Source organism: Macaca nemestrina, chromosome 10 (assembly GCF_043159975.1).
Source record: "Macaca nemestrina isolate mMacNem1 chromosome 10, mMacNem.hap1, whole genome shotgun sequence".
In the NCBI taxonomy this organism is placed as follows: domain Eukaryota; kingdom Metazoa; phylum Chordata; class Mammalia; order Primates; family Cercopithecidae; genus Macaca; species Macaca nemestrina.
In genome coordinates this window covers 139602742-139630184 of record NC_092134.1, presented here as the reverse complement: position 1 = coordinate 139630184, position 27443 = coordinate 139602742, and the positions used below count along the sequence as shown (strand labels likewise).

Below are 27443 nucleotides of genomic sequence, written 5' to 3'. Positions count from 1 at the left end.
CTTAGCCCCAGAATGATAAATGGTGACACACTTTGCCCAAGCTCTTCAGTTTCTACATTGATTTCAGGTCCTCTGCCAAGCACCATATGGTTTCCCAATCCCTGTCATTTCTCGCAATGTTCTCCCTAAGTAGGGCACTTTGATTAAATTGGTTCCACTGAATTGTGTAAAAGGTGGAGTTATGATGTTCTTTGTCACTGCTATTGTTAGTAATTAATATGTCTATTAATAGAAACATCAACAGAGTTAGGAAGTGGGGGAGGAGGTTTAGAAGGTGGTTGTATTCTGTTAACCCTCTCCTTTGCCAGATAAGAAGGGAGAGAATAAGCAATCCAGTAAAATCCTATGGCTTTTGACTAAACTTTGTTGGAATGTGTGCAGCCTCTTTCTGCTCCCCAGAGGAAGGGAGGAGAGGTGGCAGTGCTCCTAGGGCCAGCTCAGAAACCAAGCTCGGGCTTTGATCACAACCAGCAGCAACAGGCTACTAAAGTCTTGGGTTTTGTATGCATGTGTACCATAATTTCATTATTTTGAAGTAATTAAGCTGGCTTTTTTAAAGAAAAGCTTCAGATTTGTCCTGATTTGCAGTCTTCCCCCGCAATCCCTTTTGAGTAAAGCTTTGCAGGATGACTGAATTCTTAGAAGGACAGGGAAGATTGTCTGAGCATGTCTGGCCTCTCGTTAGTTCCCCTGAGAGACTGCATAAGTCCTTGGGCAGCTCACCTCCTCCAGAAGGGCAATAGAAGCTCAGGAAGACAGGAGGCATTCTCAGACCCAAAGGGCCTCCTCCTTCTTAGAATCCAGAAGAAAGGAGAGACCTTAGAGAGGAGGGTAGAGGTCAAGCTAAAGAAAAAGGCCAGAGTCCTAGCTGGGTTGTGTGAAGGGTGAGAAAGAAAGCGGAGATTGGCAAGCAGAATTTGGTTTGTGCACAGGGCAGGTGGCTACCAGTGTATGCTCTTTGAGACTTGAAGCTATTTTAAATATGTTTAAAGACTTAAAGTAAATCATGTCTAAAGAACTAAAGGAAAGTATGAGGATAATGCCTCACCAAATAGAGAATACCGATGAAGACAGAGAAATTGTAATAAGGAACCAGACAGAAATTCTGGAGTTGAAAAGTACAATAATGGAAAAGAAAAATTCACTAGACAGGCCCAACAGCATATCTGAACAGGCAGAAGAAAGAACTAGCGAGCCTAAAGATCAGTCAATTGAGGTCACCCAATCTGAGGAACATAAAGAAAAAAGAATAATAATACACAGAGCCTCAGAAACCCGTAAGACACCATCAAGCATGCCAAACACACGTAATGGGAACCGCAGAAGGAAAGGTGAGAAAGAAGTAGAAAGAATATTTGAAGAAATAAGGACCAAAATCTCCCCCAGTTTCATGAAAACTATTAATCTGCGCATTCAAGAAGCTCAACAAACTCCAAGTGGGATAAACTTAAAAAGATCCATGGCTGCGCACATCAAAATGAAACCACTGAAAGACAAACACAAAGAATTTTGAAAGCACAAAGAGAGAAACAATTCATCAAATACAACGTTCCTCAATGATACCAATGGCGAATTTTACATCAGAAACCATGAAGGCTGGAAACAGTGGGATGGCACAAAGTTCTTAAAAAAACAAAAAAAGCTGTCAATCAAAAATTCTGTATCTGGCAAAACTATCCTTCAAAAATGAAGGATAAATTAAGACATGTGCAGATAAACTGAGAAAGTGTACCTCTAACAAGAGCGTTTGTCTCTAACAAGCCTGCCCTACCAAAAGTAGTAAAAGCAATCCTTCAGGCTGAAATGAAAAGGCACAAGATAGTAATGTGAATCAACATGAAGAAATAAAGAGCACTAGTAAAATAAATTATGAAGTCAGATATAAAACACTACAAATTTATTTTGTTATTGGTAACTCTTTTTTCTGATTTAAATAAAAAACTGCATAAGGCAATAATTATAAATGTTGATGGACACAAAATGTATAAAGATGAAATCTGTGACAATAATAGCATAAGGGAGGAGACAATAGGACCACTTTAGAGCAACATTTTTGTATACTTGAAATTAAGTTGGTATTAACATGAACACATGGTTATAAATTGAGATATTAATGGTAATCCCCAGGGCAATCACCAAGAGAATAATTCAAAAATATATAGTAAATGAAATAAGAGAATTAAATAAAACATCTATTTAACATAAAAGAAGGCAGTAAAGAAAGAATACAAGATTTAAAAAGACGTATGATATATAGAAGATAAATAGCATGATATATAGAAGATGATATATAAAAATGATATATAGAAGATAAATCTTACTTTTTCAATTATATTAAATATAAATAAATTAAACTTTCCAATTAAGAGATTGGAAGAATAGATTTAAAAAACACTATCCAACTATATGCTGTCTGCAAGAGACACTGTAGATTTAAAGATACAACTAGATTGAAATTAAAAGGATGTAAAAGATATACAATGCAAACAGCAATAAAAAGAGAGCTGAAGGGGCTACACTAATATCAGATAAAATCGGCACAGTGGCTCACACCCGTAATCCCAGCACTTTGGGAGGCCGAGGCAGGCAGATCACCTGAGGTCAGGAGTTCAAGACCAGCCTGGACAACATGGTGAAACCCCGTCTCTACTAAAAATACAAAAAAATTAGCTGGGCATGGTGGCGGGCACCTGTAATCCCAGCTACATGGGAGGCTGAGGCAGGAGAATCGCTTGAACCCAGGAGGCAGAGGCTGCAGTGAGCTGAGATCGCACCATTGCACTCTAGCCTGGGCAACAAGAGGGAAACTGCATCTCAAAAAAAAAAAAAACCAAAACTGAAGTTTGAGACAAAAATTGTTACCAAAGACAAAGAAGGACACTTTATAATGAGAAAAGGTCAGTCCATCCAGAAGAAATCACAATTACAAATACATTCGAACCTAGCAAGAAAGCCCCAAAATACATGAAGCAAACTGAGGTCTTTGAGAGTAGAGAAGGCAGCTTTGTCCTAAATATTTGACTTCCATAACCCATTATAGTGGTTAATATCCTATCACTAGGGACTCGTTCCTTTGAGTTAAAGGTTTGCCTCCCTTACAGTTCTTTGTTAAAGTATAAATATGGCCCTGGACGCCACCAATTGTGTTGTAATTCCATTTAGCTGAAGTTGGTTCAAGCTCCGTTGGAGCAGTGACCGATAGTGACAGAGACAAACGGTTGAGCCACTTTTAATAGACTCTGTAGGTATGGCCTGGCCTGGGCCCAGGAGGAAAGCAGGGAGAAGAAGCCTCTCCGAGAGGGTAGAAGTATTAAGAATAGAGAAAGAGTATAGGATGAGGAGCAGGCAGAAAGCTAAGTTATCACAGGGGAACAAAAAAAGTCCCACAGAGAGTGTGGGGTGAAACAAATGCTAGACAAGGAGCAAAGCAGCTGGGGCACTGGGTTGTGATGAGGTTCTTGGTTTGGCAACTCAGGGCTGAGGGCAGCATCTGTCCCTAGAAGAAGCAAAAGGTGTAAGAACAGGGAGCAGGCGAGAGCCAGGGATGGCAATGAGCACAGGTCATTCATTGGTAAAGTCCCAGGAGTTGTGACCAGGTCTGAGCTGCCGAGTGGTTCCTGGAGCACCACAGAGAGGGAAGGAGAGAGAACTGGGTGCTGGAATCAGGCAACAGGCACTGGAAGCCTATAGGCACTGATAGAAAAACCAGAAACCTAGGAAACTCATAGGCACAAAGAACAGCAAGAGGCAAGCCAGACATGAGCTCAGAACTCGGGCAAACGGATGCTCAAACGAGGTTGTGTTTGTGAACGTGCCCAGTTCTGGGCAGATGCTTAGTAACTGTTAGCTGGTTCTAAATATAAAACTGAAGCAAGGCAAGTGGCCAGGACAGCAACTCGATGTTGGCAACAAAAATAGCCCCTACTTATTAACACCTCTTATAGTCTGGGCACGTTGCTAGGTACTTTATATTCGTGACCTCATCTAATACTAAAATGACCCTGTGAGGTACACATTGAAAATTTCAATCTACAGATAAACGTGGATCCTGGTTAAGCGACTTGCTCAAGGCCATTACGATGTGAATGACACAGAGCCAGAAGGTTTCTCTGGCAGCCTCTGGGCCAGAGTGACAGCCCAGGGCGGCTCTGATCAACATGGTGGCTTAAAAGGAATGGGAGGAGGGGAGCTGACAGCTGGGGACAAAGAACTGCTCAGAGTTCCTCTGGAGTCCCAATCCTCCACTCTTTTTTTAAAGATAGAATCTCATTCTGTCCCTCAGGCTGGAGTGCAGTGGCACCATCATAGCTCACTTTAAACCTCAAACTCCTGGGCTCAAGTGATCCTCCTGGCTCAGCCTCCTAAGTAGCTAAAGCTACAGGCTCATGCCACCATGCTCTGCTAATTTTTTTTTTTTTTTTTTTTTTGTAGTGGTAGGGTCTTGCTATGTTACTCAGGCTGGTGTCAAACTTCTGGTGTCAAATGATCCTCTGGCTCAGCTGGGATTACAGGTGTGAGCCACCACACTCGGCCCTCTCCTCTTTTTAAAAGGGGAATTGGGGAAGAGAGCATCAGAGGCCCGAAGACCCACCCTGCTCCTTTCTCTCCTTTGAAGACTCATGGTGATTTACCCCACAGGCCAGAAGGCCAGGCACTAGGGCACTAGGGCCACCCTTTTCTGCCCTAAACCTTGCATGGCCTGTTTCTAAATGGAAGAATGCAGCGGAAAGCAGGGGCAAGGAATTAGGAATAAAGACATTTGTGGGCTTAGGGAACCCCAGGAATGGTCTGCTTGCCTCATAAATCCCGATAGCTATAGCTGCTGTTTGTCAAATGCAGAAGAGTGAGTTTACTTTCTCCACAGCCACCATGACCTTCTGTTCTTCCTTTCCCTTCACGCACATCACACACACACACACACACACACACACACACACACACACACGGGAGGGCCACCTCTGGGTGACCCATGCATCCCCTCTCCCTGCCTCATCCTATTAATGGAACCATCACCACTGCTCTTCCCTAGGGGAAGGGAGTTTCCTGTGAATTCTCTTTAACCTTGGACTGGGGTCCAGGGCCAGCCGATGATGGAAAATAAATACGTCATCCTGTGCATCTGAGCAGGAAGAGCTCAAAGCATCAAATATCCAGTCCCTTCATTTTACTGACGTGGTGGGGGCCAAGGAGGCAGTGGGCTTGCTTAGGGTCATGGAGCACCTCCTGGTACCCAGTTCTCATTTTTGTTCGGCACCCTCCACGGGCTCCCTGGTTCCTGCAAGTGCTTGATGAAAGAGAAGTCTGCAAAAAAGAGGTAGGTACTTGCCTGGGGACCCAGAGAGCCTCTGACTGTTTTGGGAGTCTGGGAGGAGGCTGTTGGAATACCTTGAGAACTCTGGCCAGTGGTCTCCCCCATCCATGTGGCTGTGTGGGGTTGTCTTCAATTATCTTGTTGGAAGCCTGTGGACACTTTCTGCCCTTCTCCCTCTCTCTGTGCCCCACTTGGGTGTGGACTACCCACTTTCCTGTGGGGGCCTGGGTCTGCAGGCCCAGTGATTGGCAGTTATCTTTGTAATAACTTTCATTCGACTTCCTACTCAGGGCAAGAGTACTGTGACAGCCGGCTAGTGATGCTGGAGCTGGCTGGGAGCGCACCACCACCCAACTGCAGGAATCCCACGGGGCTCAGATCATTCCCCCAGTCCAAGTGCCCTGTGCAATTGCAATCGGGGGTGCTGAAGCCAGCAGTTACATTCTGTTCACTTCTCAAACACCAGCAAAATGTCAATATCACAGCCACACTGAAAAAAAAATACAGTGTTCTGAAATAAAGTAAAAGAAAATAAAATGAAGTCAGTAACTACGGCCCTCGCACTGGGCCCCACTGCCTGCGTGTCAGTCTACCCTGTTAATCATCACGTATGATTTTTCAAAGAGCTATTTTGAGAAACATTTAGAAAATGGCTTTTATATAGCTATATATACCTCATTTGTACCCTCCAGAAATGGTCGCTCTGTTTAGCAGCAGATGGCTTTTCTCCACTAGTTTTCTTTTCATTTCTCAGTCAAAGTTAAGTGGGAAGTCAACCCACTCCCTAACCCCAGGCGTACACTTATCACCCACAGTCCACCCTGGAGTCAGGGTTGTAGGTGGGGGGCAAGGAGGAAAGGCTGTCGGTTCTCCCTAAGGCACCGTTCCAGAAAACCCAAGGGGACAAAGGCAGCGGGCATGGTGCTGAGAGGGAAGGCTCAAAGCTGGGAGTAAGGAACGAGCAGAGCCCCCGGGCTGGGGGTAGAATAGAATGTGGCCACCCTGGTTTGCTGCAGTCAACAACCTGGGTATCTCGAGGTCCGCGAAGCAGGTATAAAATATCCCTTTGGCCGCTGGAGAACAGGGGCCAAGCAAGATTAACCACCCTGGCAGCACCTGAGTGCTGTACCTTTGGCCTGCAGGAAGCCGCAAGTCGGGCCCGCATGGTTGTTATGGCAACAGCAGTGCTGAGGCTCCGAAGGGCAAGGGGAGGAGAAGCGGGGTGGAGAAGGCACGTGGTGGCTTTTCTGGAAAAGCCCATCTGTTTCTTTCCCTTAGGAAACTAAGTCAGGGAACACAACAACGACGACAAAGGAGGGATGGGCATCTGGGGTCTGGAAAGAGAAAGGACAGAAAAGACTCTGAGATGCTCCAAGAGCAGCTCTCCTGATGGGATGTGCTTCCCTTCCTTTTGGGGGAGGCGAGTGACTGACAAAGAAAAGGACTGGGCGGGCCCCCGTGGGCGGCATCTGTGCAGGAGCCGTGTGCAGGATCAGGGCAGGCTCTGTGACCTCAGGCTTGCTGGGGGCCGTCCTGGTAGGACCCTATCAGCCACAGCAGGATTTCTTCTTAGCAGGGTGGCCGACCTGAATGGTGTCCTCTCTCACTGTGTCTTCTTGCTCCTTGAGGAACCTGGGAGAGGGGAAGAGATAGTGTCAGTGATGGAGAAGTTGATAGGCGCAGGGGCTGGCAACCTGGACCAGCCACCCTCAGGTTACAGGCCATCTGGGCCATACGGAGAGAACCCACCCTCACCATGGCATCAGAGAGAGTCCTGAACATCTCCCCCTGGACAGTACAGGTGCACAACTGTAATTGTAAAGCCAGAGAGTTTAGTCGACATGGATCCTTCAAGACATCTCCTCCAGGAAGCCTCTCTGATCCTCTAGGTAAGCCCACGTGCCCCTGACAGCATCTGACCCTTCCTCTGTCATGACCCCACCACCCAGCGTCACAACGCGTGGCTTCCCCGGCTGTCTCCCTCGGCCGAAAATGAGTTGCTTGGGAGCGAGACCTCTCTTTGGTCTCCGTGCCTCTGCAGCCTATCACAGTCACCAGCACACAGGCGAGGCTCCAAAATATACTGATGGGTTGTGACCTCTGCAGTAGGGCTGTGCCATGTGGCCAAAGCTCCAGATTAATTGTAGGAGGTGAGGAATTAAAAATAATGGTGAACACCTTGTCTCTGCTTTATACTTTCAAAACGCTTTTGCATTACACATCTCCTTGGATTCTCTCAACAACCTGTGAGTGGGCAGGGAAGGAAGGCATGACTGGTGTTCCTACCTTCCTGACAAACCTCAGAGAGGCAGGGCGTTTGCCCAGGGAGTCAGGGGCAGAGAACAGACCAGAATGTTTCCTTCTGATACTCCATAACCCCATCACCTCGCCAATGCACAGAGGAGTTGTTCTGCGCTCTTAATTACTCAAAGAAAAATATTTTTAAATGCCCCAGAATGAGTGCTGAGCACAAAATGGGCTCTGTTAAGTGTTTATTGGATGGATGAATAGATGGAATGAAATGACGGCCTAGATGGATGAATGAATGAGTGAACGCTTAAGTATTGGAAATGAGTCCCAGCGTGGTTTTGTTGTTTAAATTTCTGGTGTAGGCAGGGCCTTAAGGAACCAGTCTTTTCATGTTACCAGCATCATTACCTTGGTTACCTCCCATTGATTCCCCATCACAGCTCCTCTTCTTTCTGGTTTCTACACCCACTCCTTCCTCCCACACCCAGGAACTCACATTATAACCCAATCTTGCCCCCAGCTGGCTTCCAGCTAGTCCCTGCTAAGACTTCAGCCAGTGCTGAGGAGCCTCTGATCTGACCTTTCCCAGAAGGATTTGCATTTAAAAAGAGCATCCCTAGGAAAAGGCAGCCTTTAAGACTCAGAATTCGAAGACTGCAATGGGGGCGACAGGCAGGGATGCTTTCTTTCCCAACAGCATTGTTTCAGAAAGCTGTTCCTGATGTTGCAATCCCATACAAAGGCCTAGGACCCCATTGCCTGTACTCAGAGGGCTCCGGCCAATAGGGAGGAAAGGGGGTCAGAGGCGTGGCCTGGGTGGCGGGAAATACGGTGCCTCCCTGAAGGCAGACACAGCTGGACACAGCAGTTACTGCACCTGGGGAGCACGTCTCTTTACCTGGCCAGATGGAGCAGGGACTCTTTGGTGTTGTGACCAGAGTAGGCGCTGCATTCATAGAAGATCAGATTGTTGTCCTGGAATCATAAAACAGAGTGAATACAAGAGTACTGGAGTGAGAGGGGACTGTGGGGGGTGGTGGGAGACACCCCTTGTGCATCTACCTACAGCCTTCGCTTCCTCTCGCAGGCTCCTTGACCTCCTCATAATCCTTCCTCACTCTGTACATGGCTGATTTCTGTCTCCACAGGCTCCCTGACTAATGCAAGCTCTGTAACCATCTCCCAGGTGAGCTATAACAATTGTAAAACAACGAAACCATACGCTGTCTTAGTGCCTCTTTATACTTTCCCAAACTACTGTCAAGTACACACATGCTCATTCCAGGTTTCACCAGCTCTGTGACTCAGGCAAAGACACAAAGGCCAGGGCGGGCAACATTCTTCCCCCTTCACAAGCAGGCAAGCTGCTGTGACAGAGGGCACTTGGCTGGCTCGTTCAGTCCCACAGTGAGTCAATGGCAGAGCTCCTTGCAGCATGCTTTCCCCAAGACAGTGGCACTCCATAGGCCTCGGGGACAGGTTTCATGAGGCACTCCAGTAGGAATTCTCTTTCACCCCAGTTAATTAATACTCTAGCTGCCCTGGCTGTCAGCACTGGTGCACTGGACTGGCCATCAGCTCATTAGGATGAGGCTGTGCTGCCTGCATGGTGCGGGAGCCCTTGGCTAAGGCTCATCGTATTCCACTGATCACTCCCATTAACAGATGACTGGTGTCATGACGACAATGCTGATGGCACAGGGCCCTGGTTTTAGATGGCCTCTTCTTGGAGGCTGATGCCCTGAGGGGATGCAGGCCAGCTGAGCAAGGACAGTTCTGTGGCTGTAGCTCAGGAGGCTCTGCCATGCTCCCAATGCAGCTTTCCCCACCTACACCCACAGGCAGCTCCGCCCTCTGCCCCTCTCACCCAGCCCCAGGGGCTCTCTCTCTCCCTGTCCGCCTTTCTCTCAGATCTGCCATCTCTTGGGTCAGTCTGTCAAAGAGTAGAAGTTCCATGGGGTGGGAATAGTGGGGAGAGAAGGACATAGGACTTAGAACTGGAAGACATGATTTGCCTTCCTGCTTTGAGTTCCGATCCCACCTCGGATGAGCTGTGATAATACGAATGTATCACTTAACTCCTGAGTCTCAGTGTTTTTGTTTTTGTTTTTTTTTTCCACTGACAAAAAGAAAGAAAGAAAAGAAAAGAAAATGGATAGACTCTTTAGGTCCAGGTGTATTTTGAAATCCAGAATTTTCCGAATCTTAGAAAGGTAATACATGTATATATTATGTATTATATAACACCCTCAGTGGATTTTAGACAGCACTCTATAATCAAACATATTACTATTGCTTCAGTGAGACATGTGAATATTCACCTTTTCAAAGCGAGGTTACAACCATGAATAGCCTCATGTCATTTCTGGTCAGATTTTTCTGCCAGATAAAATGCAAAACAACTCTTTCTGTTTTCAGAGCTTTTTGGATTTTGGAATTGTGGACATGTACCTGTCTAGTGACCCTCCATGTAGACACCTGTCAGGCCCTTCCTCCTCCTTTTTCCTTGAGTCTTACCATCTGTGCTTATTCTCCCAGGCTCTGAACTCATGAAACCCTGTTTAGGACGAGCATGCGAAGAATTACAGAATCATGGGGCTGGTAAGCACCCCATCCTTCCAGACACACAGTTTCATGAAAACCAAACTCTGAGGCAGTAAAAGAAGCCAAGGAACCACGCTTTGTTGCCTGATTTCTGTTAAGCCCCACTGATTCCATTTTTGGGCAAGAGGCCCCATGCTTATTTTAATGGTAGGTTTTCCAGTGTGTCTCCTGGGTTTATCTTGAGTTCACAACTTTGAGGCTCCATCCTGACAGAAAGGATGAACTCTCTAACACAGTGGTCTACAGAAGAACACACTGCTTTATGGAGTGAGCTTCTCATCCCTGGGACTGATCAAGTGGAAATGCAGATTGGAGGGGGACTGAAATAAGTAAATTATTGCTATCTTAGAATTTATAATTCTGAGTTACAAGGAAGGGATTTAGGATAATTCCCCACACCCTAGTGGTCCCTAACCAACCCCGTCTTGCAACCTGTGGCTTTCTGTGCAGAGTTCTACATGCACAGGAGCTGGGCCACTCCCATGATGCCAAGGCACCCATCTTTCCCAGCTGCTCCCTTCCCATGACTTCCAGAGAAAGTCCCCACCAAGGCTCCTGGGCACTTGCCCGACTTCCCTCAGGGTTACACTCTGTCGCTTGCTCTTTACCTTGGCAAGCTGCTCTCCGAGGCCCCGGGGGACTTCCCGCTCTTTCTCGTTGTCAAGCTTATTACCCAGCAGAAGAACAGGAACCCGGTCTCCCACAGCTTCCTGCAGAACAGAAAATGTTTTCAACTGAGAGGGGTGTCACAGGATTGCCCAGAGGGCAGACTGACAATGTCAGCTGGACAGATGGGACCTGGCTTGAGAATGCCCTGCTGCCATAAAAAGTGAGGCCGTAATAGAATCATCCTGAAAGCAGAAAACAGCCGCCTTCTCCAAGAGCCTCAGTTTATCACATTTCTGCAAGGTGCCCCAGGCCTGCCTGTGCTGTCTCCCAGTCCCTGTGTGTGCAATGACCACTCCCACTTCACGATGCTCCTTGGATCTTAGATGGAACAGCAGGCCCCCAGGTGTGCTGGATGAGGGGACAGTTGATGCCAACAGGCCACATGCCCCCTTCCAGGGCATTCCTAAATGGCCAGGCTTAGTCCGATGGACCAAGGCCATCAATGCCCCATGGCTTGGAGTTGTTCTGGAGGCTGCTTTGGTTAGAAACTGTATCACCAGAGGCCTCATGATAGCACATAAGCTTCTGAGGGTTGGATCCAAATCTGCCTCATGGTCTTGCGCCCACAAGGCTCCATAAATGACTGCCATGTGCCTTGCTGGAGGCGGGCACCACAGACCCCTGTCACTGGGTGCTCTGGCTCTGAAGAAAGCCCTGTATGAGAAGGAACATTGTGGCCATAGCAGCTGCACTGCTTGGGCCAGAAGTCACAGGTTTATTCAAGGTATCACACTGTTTACTCCCACAGTGGCTGTGGCTTACCAGCCAGGGGCCTCCTCCCGGGTCTCCGCCTCCTCCCTGGTGAAAGGAGCACTGTAGGCATCTCTCCTGAGGGCGCCCAAAGGGCCCGGGACCACCGACTGCCATTCAGTGAGTGAATGTGGTAATGTGCACATTGAAGAAGGTTGTTATTTTTACTTAAATATTTAATTAGGGGCTTTTAATCATAATTTAGTAACAAATAGTTATTCATTGTAGCTAAATGTTTTACTAAATAGAGGGACCTGTGGGATAACAGAAGCTAATAAGCAGTTACAGTTTTGCCAATACTTTAGCTGCTTTACTTGAGCATTTCAAATAAATGTCCAAAGTCCATCTTACAGGTATACCGATTTTAAGTTTAAATGCTATTATGTTTGAAATTAAGCCTCAATGTTTCCTTAATCTGTGCATTCATTTTTACTGCAGTTCAATAGGGGGAAAAAAATTCTTATTTACCAAACGAGAAAGTTAAGGCTCAGAGAATCCAAAAGAACCTTCAACACCATAAGCACTGAATTATGAGAACTCTTGAGTATATGGGTCCTCATTCTTCAGCCTTTTCCTCTAGATTCTTATTTCCAATCAAGTCTCTGCTACTTAGTGTCTTATTAACTGGAACTCTCTAAACATGGTATCTATTGGTGAGACGATAATGTGTGTTTGCAATGATGACTCAAAGGCACTACAAGATCTTAAGAGTGTCTTCTGACCCCTCAAAAATAGATTAAATTCTGGACACTGCAGTTGATGTGCTAAGTGGATTGTACATATTCCAACTACTTGAAAGTGAGAAAGCCACTCATGGCATATATGAAATCCTGTGGCCCCCCTATTAGCCAGAGCGTTCGCTAATGGGAACACCCCCTCCTCTGACCGTGCTGTGCCACACGATACTTGTGTGAAGAGCTTTTCACGGAAAGGGAAGAAAGGAGGAGGAAGCAGGGAAATGGGCCAAGCAGCTTGCTGTTTAGAGCACATGGGAGAGAGATATTTGTAGATTTATGTGTGAGGAATGATTAAGGCTTGTGGGATTTCTTGACATGGAAACTCTGAAAATATGAGCATCAGACTTGAAATCCCAGGGCAGAATTCTACCCCGGGTTTTGTTATTATTTGGAATGGGCGATGGCTTGCAGAGGGGATGATGGATACTGAATGACCCAGTAGGATGAGGTAGGGAATGGGTCATAAACCCAACATCTGGGTCCTGTGCACCATAAACAGCAATGGTGCCTCTTCCCTCCTGGGAAAAGAAAGGGCAGGTTTCTTCTTTTCTGCGGGGGGAGGCCGAGGTGGGTGGATCACAAGGTCAGGAGTTCAAGACCAGCCTGGCCAAGATGGCAAAACCCCGTCTCTACTAAAAATACAAAAATTAGCTGGGTGTGGTGGCGGGTGCCTGTAATCCCAGCTACTTGGGAGGCTGAGGCAGAGAATTGCTGGAACCTGGGAGGCAGAGGTTGCAGTGAGCCGAGATCCTGCCACTGCACTCCAGCCTGGGTGACAGAGCAAGACTCTGTCTCAAAACAAAAAAACAAAAACAAACAAAAAACAAAACAAAACAAAAAAACACCAAAGCAATTCCTGGATATAAAAATAAAGGAGCTTAGAAGGAGCAGAAAAAAAAATTAAAAGCAAAGCATCCAGCAGGAGCTGCGGTTTCTTTGTATTGTTCTTTTCTTACGCAGCCACTCTGGACAACTCGTTTCCCTCCAGGGACCCTGGCCTGCCACCGAGAAAGGAGAATTAGACTCATCTCCAAAGATTTGGCAAAAACAAACGAGAATGTCCATAAGACCAGAGAGTGTGCTAACTATCACAGTCAGTCACCATCTCCCCGGCCCGGGTCATCAGTCTCTGGCACAGGGGCAGGGAGAGGAGCTGGTCTTGGGGTAGGTATCTCCTGGTCCTCTCTGACTTCAACCCCAAAAGTCTTGAACTATCTGTCTAAACTTTATACCTTTCTCATACCTAACTAGGTTTTCAGCCTGCATGCCACTTGGCACGAGATGTTCAAAATTACCTCCTCGATGAAGCAACATCTCCTTCAAGCCTCCTAGGGCTTTGGTGAACAGGTCTCAGGTCTACTCGAACTCTGATGTTGAGACTGTGAGAGATGTTGGTAAAAATCCCATCGGTGTGACAGGTTGCAGTGAAGTCATCTCAGCTCCTTCATCGGGCACACAATCTCTCTTTAGGAGACGTGGGTTCTGCCCTAGCTCTGTCACCATCTCTCCATGTGACTCATCTGAGTCTCTCCTCTTTTCTGTGTCTCCCTGTTCTGAAGCCAGGTTCTGTTCTATGACCCTCTAACAGAGAGCCCTCCCTCCACCTTCAGTCATTTCAGCTGACTTTCTGTGAACTTGAGCTTGTTGGAAGACAGACTTGTTGAAATTCAAAAGATCACCCATCTCTGACTTTAACAAGAGCTGTCAACTTGCAGCCGTGGATTGGCATTCAGCTCAGAATGTGCAGCTGTTGGGCTTGGTTGGTTGTTGCCTGTGTGCATGTGTGTGTGTGCGTGTGTGTATGTTTTAATATCTATTTGGTAGGAGGCATGAAAAAGCACTTAGCTGGGATAGTGCTGCTATTTCTCTGGAGCCAGAGCAAGAATTTTTTCAGCATATTAAAGCATGCAGTTATGCTAAGAAAAAAATGACTGCAAAATTATATCTTGGGGGTTTCCATATTTATCCATCCCCTGGACTATGAGTCAAAACAAGATTTATTTGTGTGGTTCGTTTTAAACTGCCAGCACTTCAAGCTCAACTTGGAACGTGGAGAAAAAAAAATCAAACTATTTTTTGCACCATGCTGTACATTGTTACCAATGACAAAGATCGCAGAATGAGGTTGAGCTAGCAGCCCAGGAAGGGAGAGGGAAGTGGGCCAGGACCCCTTGAGCTGAAGAACTGTCCTGCTTTGAGAGAGAAGCAAGAAGGACTGAAAAGTAAATGAACACCTGCTTTTCAGGAGCAGATTTCAGCCATGGACCACAGGACAAGAGAGAAGCAGTGCAGTGTGGCAAAGCCCTAGCTCTGCATCGGGTGGTGCTGCTGACAAGTGTGGGCGCCTCTGGGAAAGTCACTTCCTCTTTTTGGATCATAGTTTTTCTTACTTATAAAACAAGAGGTTGCATTAGATTAATCTCCATGTTTTTTTCCAGCTCGGAAACACTGGTCTATTCGGCTTAACTCTGCCAATTCTATTTCACTTCCTCGACTTATATGCCTAGCAATCTAGTGCTATCAGAACGGCAAGAGGCTCTCAACAAGAAGTTCAGCATCCCAGGACTGCAGACACTGGGGGCCAGCAATCTGGCTCTGGGGGAAATACCAGCCCATACAGGCTTGTACAGGCTGGCGTTCTAAATTCTATTTTCTCTACCCGACACAGGCCCCAGAGTCTCCTGATGTCCAGTTTGTCCCATGGCCACACATGGGGCCTTAGAGCCTGACTAGTTTCTTTTCCAGATTGGAATGGTTAAACCAATTCTACCCAACTGAGATAAGAAATCGGGGGTGGGTTGGAAACGCCGAGTTGGCTGAAAGACTGCCTGCAGTGACTTCCCATCAGGCACTCCGAAGAATCGGCACAGAGTACGTCTGGGCCCTGCCTGGGCCTCTTCTGCAGAAGGCCTGCAGGCCAGGTACAGTTGTCTGGGCTGGGTGAAACAGCAGAACAAGGGTAAGGCCACAGCCTTCCCACCTCATCAAGCAGCACCGGTGCTCTCTTGCACCAAAGGATTTTGGTTCCCTCTGGGCTGGAAGGACCCTCCAGAATCTTCTCACCACACACATTCCTGCTCCGTCTTGGCCTCCCAGAGACAGAGTCAGATGCCATCATACACTGTAGAATTTGGGGGCCAGGAGGGGGCATTTGGTCTGCTTCCTCGTTGAATGATTGGCCAAAGTTTCATGGCCAGGAAGTGACCAAGATGGGATAGTAAGAACTTCCTTTCAGGGAGCTCCACTACCTCCCCCGAGCACCTGTTCCCACCCCACACAACCTCTTCCAAGAGTAAGTCTTTCCCATGCAGACACGTACAGCCACTGAAGCCCTTTTTCCTTGTATGCTTTTCAGGTTGAGGGAGGAAGGGGGACTGTGAACAGCTGGCCACCATTCACTTACTAATAAGGCTTCAGAACCTTGAAGACTGTTATTAAAGCTCCCCCTCCACCCTCCCATCTCCGGGCGAGGGAGTTGGTAAAGTGCTTGGAGCTCTTTGGAAAAAGAAGGTGCTCCACAAATATAAGGTACTTATTATTTTCAGTTCCCCTCAGATCAAATTAGGTGTCAAGTTTTAATCTATCACCTGACACCTCTGATTGCTGGTTGCCAAGGCAGAATGACTTAGCTTTTCAAGAATCTAGAGCATAATTGCATTTCTGATGCCACCGTTCCACACCTTTGACACACACTCTGCCATTTGACACAGCCTCCTGCGCTTGTTTCTGAAACTCTGCGCTGCTGAACTGAACGCGTTTCCTGGTCTATCACGCTGAGTCCCAGAGCTCCTGCTGTGTGCTGGACATGCCGTAGAGGCTTAGTAAATTCCTGGTGAGGGGTCACAGGCGTCTTTGAAAATGATCGAGAGCTCTTCTACTCAAAGGGTCATCCCTGGACCACCAGCATCAGCCTCACGTGAGAACTTGCTAGAAACACAGAATGGCAGATCCCAGCCCCGACTTGCTGAAGCAGAGACTGCATTTTAAGAAGGTCCCCAGGAGAGTCCCATATACATTAGGGTTCAAGGAGCACTTGTTTAGGCCAGGAACAGTGGTGGCTGAGAATCAAAATTCCCTGGGGAACTGCTAGTTTTGTTTTGTTTTGTTTTTTCAGGCCCTGAATCACTCTGGGAGAGAAGGCCCTGGCCTCTGTTCCCTTAAAAAGCTCCACATGTGATCCTGATGTTCATCCAGGTTTAGAATCATCAATTAGAGCTTAAATGTATTTTTGGCTAATATCTAAAAAAAAGGAAAAACGCAAACTACAAATCACGTAGAAAAGCCCTGTCTACACATAAACCATTCTGATTTAACTATGGATAGATTCCCCAGCTGAGCTGGGCTTCCCGAGCCCACAGACACACCAAGGCTTCCATGGGCCTCTTAGCAGCCACACGGCGCAGATGCATTTCAGCCCTGTCCCACAAAGGAACGTTTCTGGAGGATGACTGAACTCATGCTTCAAGCTGTGATGATGGCCTTCTGAGATTTCTTCACCTCCACCACCAAACTGTTCCATGTCTTCTTCTAGATCCCAGGCTCTGTGCCAGACAGGAGCCTTAGAAATGACACCCCTTAATGACAGCAGAGAGCACAGTTCCACGAATTTGTCACCATCCATTCCCATTAATCCCAGACCACCTGGAGGCTTAGCCCTAGCACACACCAAAATTTAGATATTGGGGGACAACTAAATGTCTGTGAAAAGGACAGGTGACCCTGGAGAAGTTAGGGCTTCCCTTTCTTCACTTTTGAAGGAGATGGCTATACTAGACAGGAGATTTTTAAAGGGAATCCCTTTTGTCTAACAAAATTGTACTTGACCTCCAATATGCTGAAAAAGGCAAGGCAGCTCTGACAGAGATGGGGGACGAGGGACCCGGATCCATGACCACTAAACCTTTCCCTGCCGCCCCCTATCTCTGGGGAATGTCAGTCTGATTCCAGGGCTCCAAGGAAGAAAGTCTGGAAACCCTTGGATTAGGTAATCCCTAACTTCTCTCCTGGTGCTTAACTTCTGTAAGGAAGATAAATCTGCTTGGTGCTGCCAACAACAAAAGTAAAAAAAGAAAAGAAGAGAAAAATCATGTCATAAACTCCAAAGTTTAGAAAGGAATTACGGCCGGATTCACCCATACCATTTGCTTCTATTATTAGTTTGGTGTATAGGCAATCTACCAGCTACATTTCAAAACTTGCATTTTTCTCATTTATAAGTGTGTTAGGCACAGTAATTTTGAGAAATAATAGGTATTAGGCAAATTCTTGAGAAACCCTTGAATCTGGCTTCCATTCTGTTCCTTATTTTTTCTTGGTGATCAGAAGGATGCACATTAACAAGAGAGAGATGGGTGACCTAGACAGGCGAAACTACAGAGAAACAGATTTGGGTGAAAGGGATCACGGATCTTAGAGCCGAAAGGGTCAAAGACATCGACAACTCCAAGATTCTGCCTTCAGAGCAATGTGGTATCCATTCATTCATCCAGTAGTTGTTGGCCTCACGCAAAGCACCCAGGTTATGGCAACGAAGATGCAGCTTCTGTTCTTAGGCAGCACGGAGACACAGGCTGGTAAAGAAGTGATTTGTAGGCCGGGCGCGGTGGCTCAAGCCTGTAATCCCAGCACTTTGGGAGGCCGAGACGGGCGGATCATGAGGTCAGGAGATCGAGACCATCCTGGCTAACCCGGTGAAATCCCGTCTCTACTAAAAAATACAAAAAACTAGCTGGGCGAGGTGGCGGGTGCCTGTAGTCCCAGCTACTCGGGAGGCTGAGGCAGGAGAATGGCGTAAACCCGGGAGGCGGAGCTTGCAGTGAGCTGAGATCCGGTCACTGCACTCCAGCCTGGGTGACAGAGCAAGACTCCGTCTCAAAAAAAAAAAAAAGAAAAAATACAAAAAAATAGCCAGGCGAGGTGGCGGGCGCCTGTAGTCCCAGCTACTCGGGAGGCTGAGGCAGAAGAATGGCGTGAACCCGGGAGGCGGAGCTTGCAGTGAGCCGAGATCCGGCCACTGCACTCCAGCCTGGGCGACAGAGCGAGACTCCGTCTCAAAAAAAAAAAAAGAAGCGATTTGTAGCAGCGTGGTAAGTATGTGACAGTATATGCAAGGTATTATGGACTTGGAGCAGAGAGCTGAACATAAGCTTCATGAGGGCCGCAGCTTTGTCTCTTTTATTCACTGCTAGGACTCCCAGGCCCTAGAATAGTGCCTGCAGGTGTTTTTAACAAATAAATGAACAAACCATGAATCCTGCTGGTGGAAGGGGTGGGACATCCTACTTGGCTGTTCTGTGAAGGAATCAGCCGAGGCCTGGTAAAGAGCAATTTGTAGCTTGTCCACACTGGCATTGGCCTTGAGAAGCCTGCATTGGAGTGGTGGAAAAACTTTTAAAAAGCACGTACAAAGCGACACATTGCAAGTAGGAATCATAAAAGTAGAGTCTCCCAGATAATTCAGAATGCAAAGATAACACAGTTGCTCTTGGGCCCTGCCAAGACCCTTGATTTTGAGGTGAGCCTGGAGCCCTCACATTCTGGATCAACCTCCTCTTGTGTGAAGAGCTGTGACAGAGGCCCCCAAACATTGCATGGTGTGGCTCCTGGGCAGGGCATAGCTGGGCCTACTGGAGCTGGAAAGACTCGGGGGGGTGGGGAGAGGTGCTGGTCAGAATGAGGGAAGAATCTGGTTGTGATTCAAACACTGAGTTCTCCAGGACCCTTCCTTGACACTCCACTATGTCCCCTCTCCCAATCCAGTCCCATTCACTCATGGCCCAGCAACGACACAGCTGCTGGCATAATCTGGATTTTCCGTGTCCCTCTCTCCACGAGGGCAGGGACTGTGTCTGTCTTGTGTCTGTCTTCTGGGTCCCCAGGAACTAGCCTGGTACCGGGAACTCGGATGAACAGAGGAACAAATGCCTGCATCAGTTTGCTCCTGCAAAAGGCAAGTTCTGAATCAGATTTTGAAAGTGCAGAGGCTCGGGTGGGAGGTGGACAGAGAAGAAAAGAGAAGCTACAATCAAGCCTAAATGCTCCTACGAAGGTCGCCAGCTCACCTCCACGCTGCTCAGCCACCGCCGGACCGACAGGAACGACTGCTTGTCTGTGAGATCGTACATGACGATGACACCATCGGCCTTTCTGAAGAACTGCTGGGTGATGCACCGGTACCTGCCACAGAAGGGCCACGGGTCAGGCATGTATGACCTTCCCTCTGGAGCCCCGAACTTCAAGCAGCTCCTCACCTCTCCTGCCCAGCCGTGTCCCACAGCTGCAGGGCCACCTGAGAGTCGTCCACATTCACCGTCTTCACACGGTAGTCAATGCCTGCAGGGTGAAATGGGCCTGTCAGGCTGCCCTGGGCCAGGGCACCTCACTTCCACATCAGAAAACGAGGCTTCCAATGTCTGAAATCACATCAGGCCCAAGGTGCCAACCCTCCCTGTGCAGCTCGTGGGAGGCAAAATGGAGAAAGGAACAGAGCACTGGATGGGCAGGCATGGGGCTTCAGCTCTGGTCCTGTCTCTGCCACTTATTAGCTGTGGAACCTTGATCAGATCACTTAACCACTCTGAACTGCGGGCTCTTCACTGTAATACAAGCCATATGCTCTTTCTTTCCCTCCCTCCCTCCCTCCTTCCCTCCCTCTTTTCCTTCCTTCCTTCCCCCTTCCTCCCTCCCTCTCCCCCAACTTACTTTCTTTCTCTTTCTTTCTTTCTTTCTTTCTTTCTTTCTTTCTTTCTTTCTTTCTTTCTTTCTTTCTTTCTTCCTTCCTTCCTTCCTTCCTTCCTTCCTTTCCTTTCTCTTTCTTTCTTTTCTTTCTTTCTTTTTCTTTCCTTCCTTCCTTCCTTCCTTCCTTCCTTCCTTCCTTCCTTCCTTCCTTCCTTCCTTCCTTCCTTCCTTCCTTCCTTCCTTCTCTCTCTCTCTCTCTCTCTTTGTTTTTCTTTCACCTAAAATCCTTTAAAAGGCCCCCTAGTAAAAATCAAATGTCCTACGGGGATGGCCGCCATCAACCAATCCAAAGGTATGTGGAGGAAGAAGAAGGAGGGGAGGAGGAACAGGAGGAGGAGGGTAGGAACTGGCAGGTAGAGGAAAGGACAGAACAGAAGGGGTAAGAGAAAAAAATCACAGGCAACGTTCACCCTTGACATGGGTTAGGGCTCCTAATCCTACCACTGGGCTGTTCACAACCATCTCTCCAGGGGTGTGACCCTACCTGGGGTCCTCAACCCCAGAGAGAGGGGGCAAGGTCAGTGAAGTGCATTCTGCACCCCACAGCAGCTCTCAGAGGTCAGGACCTCAACACAGGCGTTTTAATACAGGTCTTCTCCACTCCTGCATCCTGTAAGAATATTCGCAAAGGCATAAAGAGGTTCAAAAGTACATCCCACCACCAGCACCATAAGTTCGAGATCTTAGAACGTTAGGGTATCTCCCACAACCTTCAGAAAGGCCTCTGGAGGGCTCAGGAAGACAAACAGCTACAGCAGCTTGGACAGAGAGAGACAGAAGAGACCAAACAGACAACAAAGAGGCAGTAAATGGAAAAGGTCATCCCAGCCGCTGCTGCTGGGCAAAGGCTACTGCATTAAGGACTCACGAGTGAGGAGAGGCGGGGGGATCATCCACTTCCAGAATGTCAGGGGCAGCAGGGAGTCTAGAGGCCCTCAGCTTCACAGACGGGGGCCAGAGAGGACTGCGATTGTCTGGGCTGAGAGTGATTTCTCCCATTAACAGAATGCTATTTCCAGTGTTTCTATGTGCTGCCTCTCTACCTTCACAGAGTCCCCCTGTGACATCCATGTGAGTTATCTGCACACACATGTGCACACATGCATATATACTCAAACACACACATTCACACACACCGAGAGATGAGGCACGAGTCATGAGCAGTCGTGCCCTGCCCGAGCTGGTCTGGTAGCCAGGTGAGCTGCAATCCCAGCTCTGAGGCTGACTGCCACTCCTGGAGCCAGACTCAGGGCACAGGACACGGGCAGCTTTGTTTCACCTAGAAGGCCCAGGACTAAGTGCTCCCAGCAAAACAGATGACAGTGGCTGGAAGGTGAATCCAAGGGTGCGTTTTCTTCCTGGCTAGAAGTGGAGGGGCTTTCCTGGTCTGTGCTCTGGGAGACAGAAGGGGCTGCCTGCTTTCTGGTAACAACTGAAGGGAAAGGCATCCATGGTCATACAGTTTCAGGGCCAGATCCAAAACCAGCCAGTGCTCCCCGAGGACAGAGCCTTCTGCCTGCTGGTAAGGCTTGCAGGTAGAGCGGCAGGGAGTTTGCTGGGGCAGCTGGGTCTTGGTTGCCCTCAGCTCCTGCTCTACCTCATGGGCTAGGTGCTTTGCTGGAGGACAGGCAGCTGTCTCTGGCGAGGAGTGAGATGCGCAAAAGAGTGTGCTGGAAAAATGCTCGGTGCCGTGGTGAGCTTGGTGAGACTCCCTGCTGAACACGTGATGTGTTTCTCTCTGCAGCCTCAGACAGGCAGGCCGAGGAAGCAGATAAACAGGCTCCTGGGGGCTGGGTGTGAGGGACACAAGGAGAAGACGAGGGGGTGGGGATGAAGAGGCAGCGTGTGCAAACATGAAGCCAGAGAACACAAGTCCAACAGGATAGTAACACAGAATAAGTGGGGACCGGAGGGCCTGGATTAAACTGATTTAAAGACGACCACCAGTTCTGAAATCCCAGGAGGCAAGAGACCTGTGTTGTGCGTTCCTGTCTCAGCTCTGCCACTGACCATGGGTGCAGCTCATTTTGCGGGGGTTCTCCCTCCTCATCGGTAGACAGCAGTGGGATGGAGGTATGAAGGGATGAAGGGGCTAAGTTGGATGTTCACAATCTTTAGGTGCGGCTGGAACATTCAACTATCACATCGAGGTGACCCTTGTTTGCAAGCGAATTGCTTCCCGAAGGATGGCTCAAGTCAGGAGCCTCCTGGCACCTTGAAAGGTGCTGTGGAGATGGTGTGGGTTAGCACTGGGCTGATGGTTGCCAGGAGGGTGACCTTAACCTTTCTCGAGGTGATAGCCCTGAGCTGTCATAAGGCAGGAGCAATGGGGAGCAGTGGCAGCAAGTTGCTCTGGAGAAATACCCTAGGGAGCTGCTACAGGGATTTCTCTGTAGAGATGGGCAGTGGGACAGACACTGGACCGGTGGCCAAGAAAGGGCTGGGGCATTCTGCCAGAAACAGCTTCTGGAAGAAACACCTTGGGTTCTGGCCTGTGACCTAATGCAGGGAGGTTGTGCACCAGTGTGGTGTAGTGGGAAGAACGCTGGACTTGGAGTCCTGGGTTCCAGGGAGTTTGGTTAACTCGAATGATCAGTCTGTTGTGGATCTCCATTTTCTCACTTACAACATGAGAGGATGTAATTAGACCATTCCTAAGGTTCCTTCCAGATCTAGCATTCTGCAAAAACCATCAGTGTTGTCTCCAGGATGCCTGCAGGGCTCAAGCACCTGCTCTTGAAGGAGCAGGCTGGGCCCTGGGTGGGGCAGGCAGGGTGCCCTAGTCACCAGTCACACTGTAGCAACTTGCATTTCACACAAGCCACTGGTCCAGTACAAAACATGCTCTCATGAGGGAGTGGGAGACCAGGAAGTTGGAGGACCCCTCGGAGGATGGAGGTGAGCTGGAAGAACAGCCAAAGCCCTGCCACTGGGCTGTAACTGCTGCCCTTGACAGGAGATTGGATGGAGTCCTGTTCTGGGGGTGGGCAGTTTTGGCCCGAGAGGCTGTGACTCTGTGGCTGTTATATCTCTTTAAAGGGGGCAGCCTGCAGGTGGCTGGTGCGACATCTGCTTCCTGACATGTGTCCCAGAGCAGGGCCTGCAGTGTGGCAGGGAAACTAATTTGAGCTGCTGCTCGAGCATGTGTGGAGTGGTGTGGTGAAGGGCATCCTGATTTGGAACCTTTGATTTTTTTTTTCCCCTTCCTAAACTGTAGGGTGTTTCCATAATTGGCCTCCTGGGAAGTGCAAATGAGTCTGATTTTCTATTTTTCAGGGCCTTCCATCTCAGGGCCACAAGTTGAAAATATAAACAGACCCTGATTTTGTTGTCAGGAGAGGCAGGCCACATGCACACTGCTCGGGGGACATGGCTCTGAGGCCTGCGGGCTGGGCACCCTCTCCCTGCCTCCCCTAGGCCTGTGCCAGAGCCAAGACCGTAGGGCCTCCCCCATGGAATGCCCTCAGGGAGGGCAAGTTGACCTCCCAGGCGCTGTCTCCTGTGTTACCACACTCAGCACACTCCCAGCTGCCCCTCCCTCGAGACCAGACGTGGCCAGGCTCTTCTGGGTTTGGTTTGTAGGCTCGTGCTTCTTCCCATCTGGGTCCCAATTTTTGTCTTGGGATGCTCTCAGTCTCTGGGTGAAGTTGAGCAGAAGGAAAGGGATGGGAAGATATTCCAGGTGTGATAACAGTGTAAGAAAAGGCCCGGCAGGAAGGACGGGACACCTGAAGCACACAGTCACAGACCCCTCTCTGGGAGAAATGTTAGAAAGGTCAGTTCAGGGTAAGAGAAGGAAAATGGAGTTTCCCCAGGCAGGCCTCTGGGCTGCTCAAAGTTGGTCTTGTAGAACCAGCTTGTCACACAGCCAAAGGTCAAAGATGGTTGAGTCAGAGACCTAGGCTTGGAGGCAGTCTTAGGGTGCTAATATGATTTGGATTTGTGTCCCCACCAAGATCTCATATTCAATTATAATCCCCAATGTTGGAGGTGGGTCCTGGGGCAGGTGATTGGATCATGGGGGTGGATCCTTCATGAATGGTTTAGCACCATCCCTTTTCCTCATGATAGAGTTCTCACGAGATCTGGTTGTTTAAAAGTTTGTAGCACCTCCCCTGTCCGCTATTCCTCCTGCTCTGGCCATGTAAGACGTGCCTGCTTTCCCTTTGCCTTTCGCCATAACTGTAAGTTTCCTGAGGCCTCCCCAGCCATGCTTCCTGTACAGCCTGCAGAACCATGAGCCAGTTAAACCTCTTTTCTTTATAAATTACCAGTCTCAGGCATTTCTTTATAGCAGTGCAAAAACAGACATACAGGGACCCAGTTGCAACCTCTCATTTTTCAAATGAGAGAAAATTGAAGCCCTAAGAGGCATCACATCCTCTTGAGGTCACGCAGCTTGTCAGTGGCAGGGCCTGGATGAGGACTCAGGACTTCTGATGTCTTACTGAACCTCAGAAGCCCCCTCCTTCCTGCACCAACCTCTGCTCACCTCCAGAGGCAGATAAGCATCCTCACCTCTCAGGGGGCGCTAAGTGCATACAACTCAATTGAGGGACACTATGGCATGGAATAGAAGGTAGTTGAGGGGAAGATATCAGCACCAACCCACTGATGGGAATGTGAACAAGCTTCTAACCTCTCTGGACCTCAGTTTCCTGATCTGTTGACTGGGCTGAACAGTACCTGTCCCCTAGGGTTGTTGTGGAGATAGATGGAAAGGATGACTATAAAAGCTTCTGGTAAATATTCAGGTCATACAAATACATTTTCAAGTACAGTTGACTTATCAGCTTGGTAGAACAGGCATGCAATGTATTTGTTTTTTGTTGAGTGATTCACCTTCCTGTTGAGTGATTCAAGCTAAAAGGTCCGTATGCCCTTGGGTCTCACCACATATTCCAATGCAACCCTCAACTGTGGGTGAAGGGATTAAAGGCCTCTATTTAAATAAAATATCACCCAGAGTGGGAACACATTAAGCCATGATCATCCATTAATGGCTGAGCCTAATGAGCTTCCACATTGAAGTCCAGCTGTCACCCAGCAGGCTGGGGACTTAGGACAGATACAATGTGAAGAAGCCTTCCAGGAGCGAGGCCAGGATGTAGCAGGCCCTCAGGAAGGCAGGGGCATGTGTGGCCGGATGTGGGTCTCGGGAGGAGTCCCAGGCAGTTCTGGGGGAGCAGGAAGACCCAGGGCCCTGCTGACAGCGGGGAGGAGTGGTCAAAGGAAGGGGGCACTCATTGAAGCGGGGAAGGGGACCCAAATCTACCTTTACCAAATTTAGTTCCGTAAACCCAGGGTTGGATTTACGAAGTACTCCGGGGTCCCATCACACACAGGGTGAGCGTAGCAGCGCGAGGGGAGGCGGCTTCATCTTGCCCCTCCCAGCCTCTCTGTTGAACACAGCAGACACCAGCATCCCTATCGGCCAATCCCCGTGGCCCTTCCAATGGGCCTCTAATGCCCCCTCCCCTGGGCCTCCTTCTCATAAAGTCCTTTCCCAGAGATGGGCCTGGGACCCCCCTCAGGGAGGAGAACTCACCCACAGTGGCCGCCATGCCTGGGGAGAACCGGTCCTCACAGAACCTCCTCAGGAAGGACGTCTTCCCCACCGCGGAATTGCCGACGAACACAATCTTGAAGAGCCGGTCGGGGGCAGAGGGAGAGCTTTCCTCCTGCGGACGGCACACAGTCTGACCAACTGCAGGGAATGGTCCTGCCAGCCCCTGCCCCAGCCACCAGAGGCCCTTCACCCATCCCCACAGTGGCCCTCAGGGGGTGCAGACCGGCCTCCAGACCTGCACCAGGGAGGCTGCCACAGCCTCAGAATGCAGTGAGCATAGTCGGTCTTGGGGCATGGAGGCTTTTTCCAGCATCCGCAGGAGGGAGGAGAAACAGCCACCCAGGTGACATGTGCTGTCCGCCTCCTGTGGCAGGGAGGCAGACGCCGACCCTGGATTCCGGTGGGGTGGAGGAGGCAGCACGTTCACGGATAAGGACAGCTCAGTGCTCCAAGTGCGACAGGGCGCAGAGGAGGGGCCTTACCACCATGGCCTCCCAAAGTGCTGCTTTTACAGGTGTGAGCCACCATGCCCAGCCCACAATTCCTCCAAGAGGAGGCAGGAATTTTTTCTGTAGGGAAGGACAAGGTGGGGCGTTTGCAGAGAGAAGGAGAGAAGGATGAAAGAAGGCTTATACACATCACGGGGACAGAGACGTCCCAGGTTGGGACAGGGAGTTCCTTATTTCAGCCCTATCCTTGGCAGCCTGGACTAAACGGAGAATGCTCTGGCCTCCCTGAATATTGCTCTCCATGCATCTCATCAGCTCCCATCGAGGCACCGCCATCCTCCTTGTGTAACTGAGGCACGAGGGTCTCCACTCAGGAAGCTGGGAAATGCTAGGCTGCTGGGCAAAGCTTCCCAGAGTCAGTCAGTCACTGCTGCTCTGTCTCTTGGGCCCCGCAGAGGGAAAGGGCTGGGACATGAAAGCCCAGAGGGGAGTGAAGTTGACCTAGGACAAAAAGCAAGTAGGAGGTAGAGTAAGGAGCCGCCTTCCAGCACAGCCTGCTGCTGAGGAATGATCATTCACTCCAGGGACCTGCCACTCAACCGCAGGCATCGCGCCTTCAGGCCCAGCTCAGCGATGCCTGATCACATGGGGAGGCTCTTTTGAATCTATTTCAAAGTGAATTTGGGGGAATTAGCTCCTCTCATTAAGCAAATACTATAATGTAGTGGCAGTTGTATTAGCAGTACTTGAGTTTCAGATAAAAAGCCATTAACTGCCTTTTGGAGAGAAATCAATTCCATGCAGTATTTAGGAGAGAATTCAAGGTCAACTACAAAAATTTAAACTAAAAGTTAAAAAAAAAAAATAACCACCAACCTGCACTCAAAAACTATGCCTCCTGCCCCATTTTCTTTATTCATGCCATGCACAAGGGCACCAATTCTCTGCTGGTCCCTGTACCTTTAATTGTTATTTGTTTGAGACTAAAACTCAGTGTATCGATCTAATACACCCAAGCACAGTACAGGGCAGGGAAGGTGAAACCCAGGATGGCAGGAAATGGTCCTGGTGGGAGAGGTGTTGCTTGATCCTTAGCCCTGTGGCCACCGCCCCTCCTCAGGCAGAGCACTTTTATTTTGCCCATAGACACATCAACGGCTCAGCATCAGGCAGGACTCACCTCACAGGGGCAGCAAACTCTCAGGTATGTTCATGCACTTAACCCACTGTCCCCTCTGGGGGACAGGCCACCTGCCACAGGAAAATAAGATGGCTGGATTGCGGGGAGGGGGCTGGAGAAGCAGTACCTGGCTGGCAAGTCAGAAGATCTCTTCTCATCCTCCCTCCTTTCATGCTTTTTAATGTAA

The 27443-nt window shown here is 48.9% G+C and overlaps 1 protein-coding gene across 6 annotated transcripts in view; it reads right to left on the bottom strand.

The window, feature by feature from the left end:
* Positions 1 to 5312: 5312 nt before the first annotated feature.
* The window catches only part of LOC105484140 (calcium release activated channel regulator 2A), a 209418-nt gene continuing 187287 nt past the window's right edge, over positions 5313 to 27443 (bottom strand). For all 6 annotated transcript variants that reach the window (XM_071072352.1, XM_071072351.1, XM_011745470.3 and 3 more), the window contains 6 exons: positions 25607 to 25739; positions 19572 to 19653; positions 19383 to 19497; positions 10774 to 10875; positions 8460 to 8536; positions 5313 to 6943 (listed from right to left, as the gene is read on the bottom strand). In XM_071072352.1, coding sequence (XP_070928453.1) covers positions 6859 to 6943; positions 8460 to 8536; positions 10774 to 10875; positions 19383 to 19497; positions 19572 to 19653; positions 25607 to 25739 — 594 coding nt within the window. In that variant the 3' untranslated portion in view covers positions 5313 to 6858. The remainder of the gene's footprint in view (positions 6944 to 8459; positions 8537 to 10773; positions 10876 to 19382; positions 19498 to 19571; positions 19654 to 25606; positions 25740 to 27443) is intronic.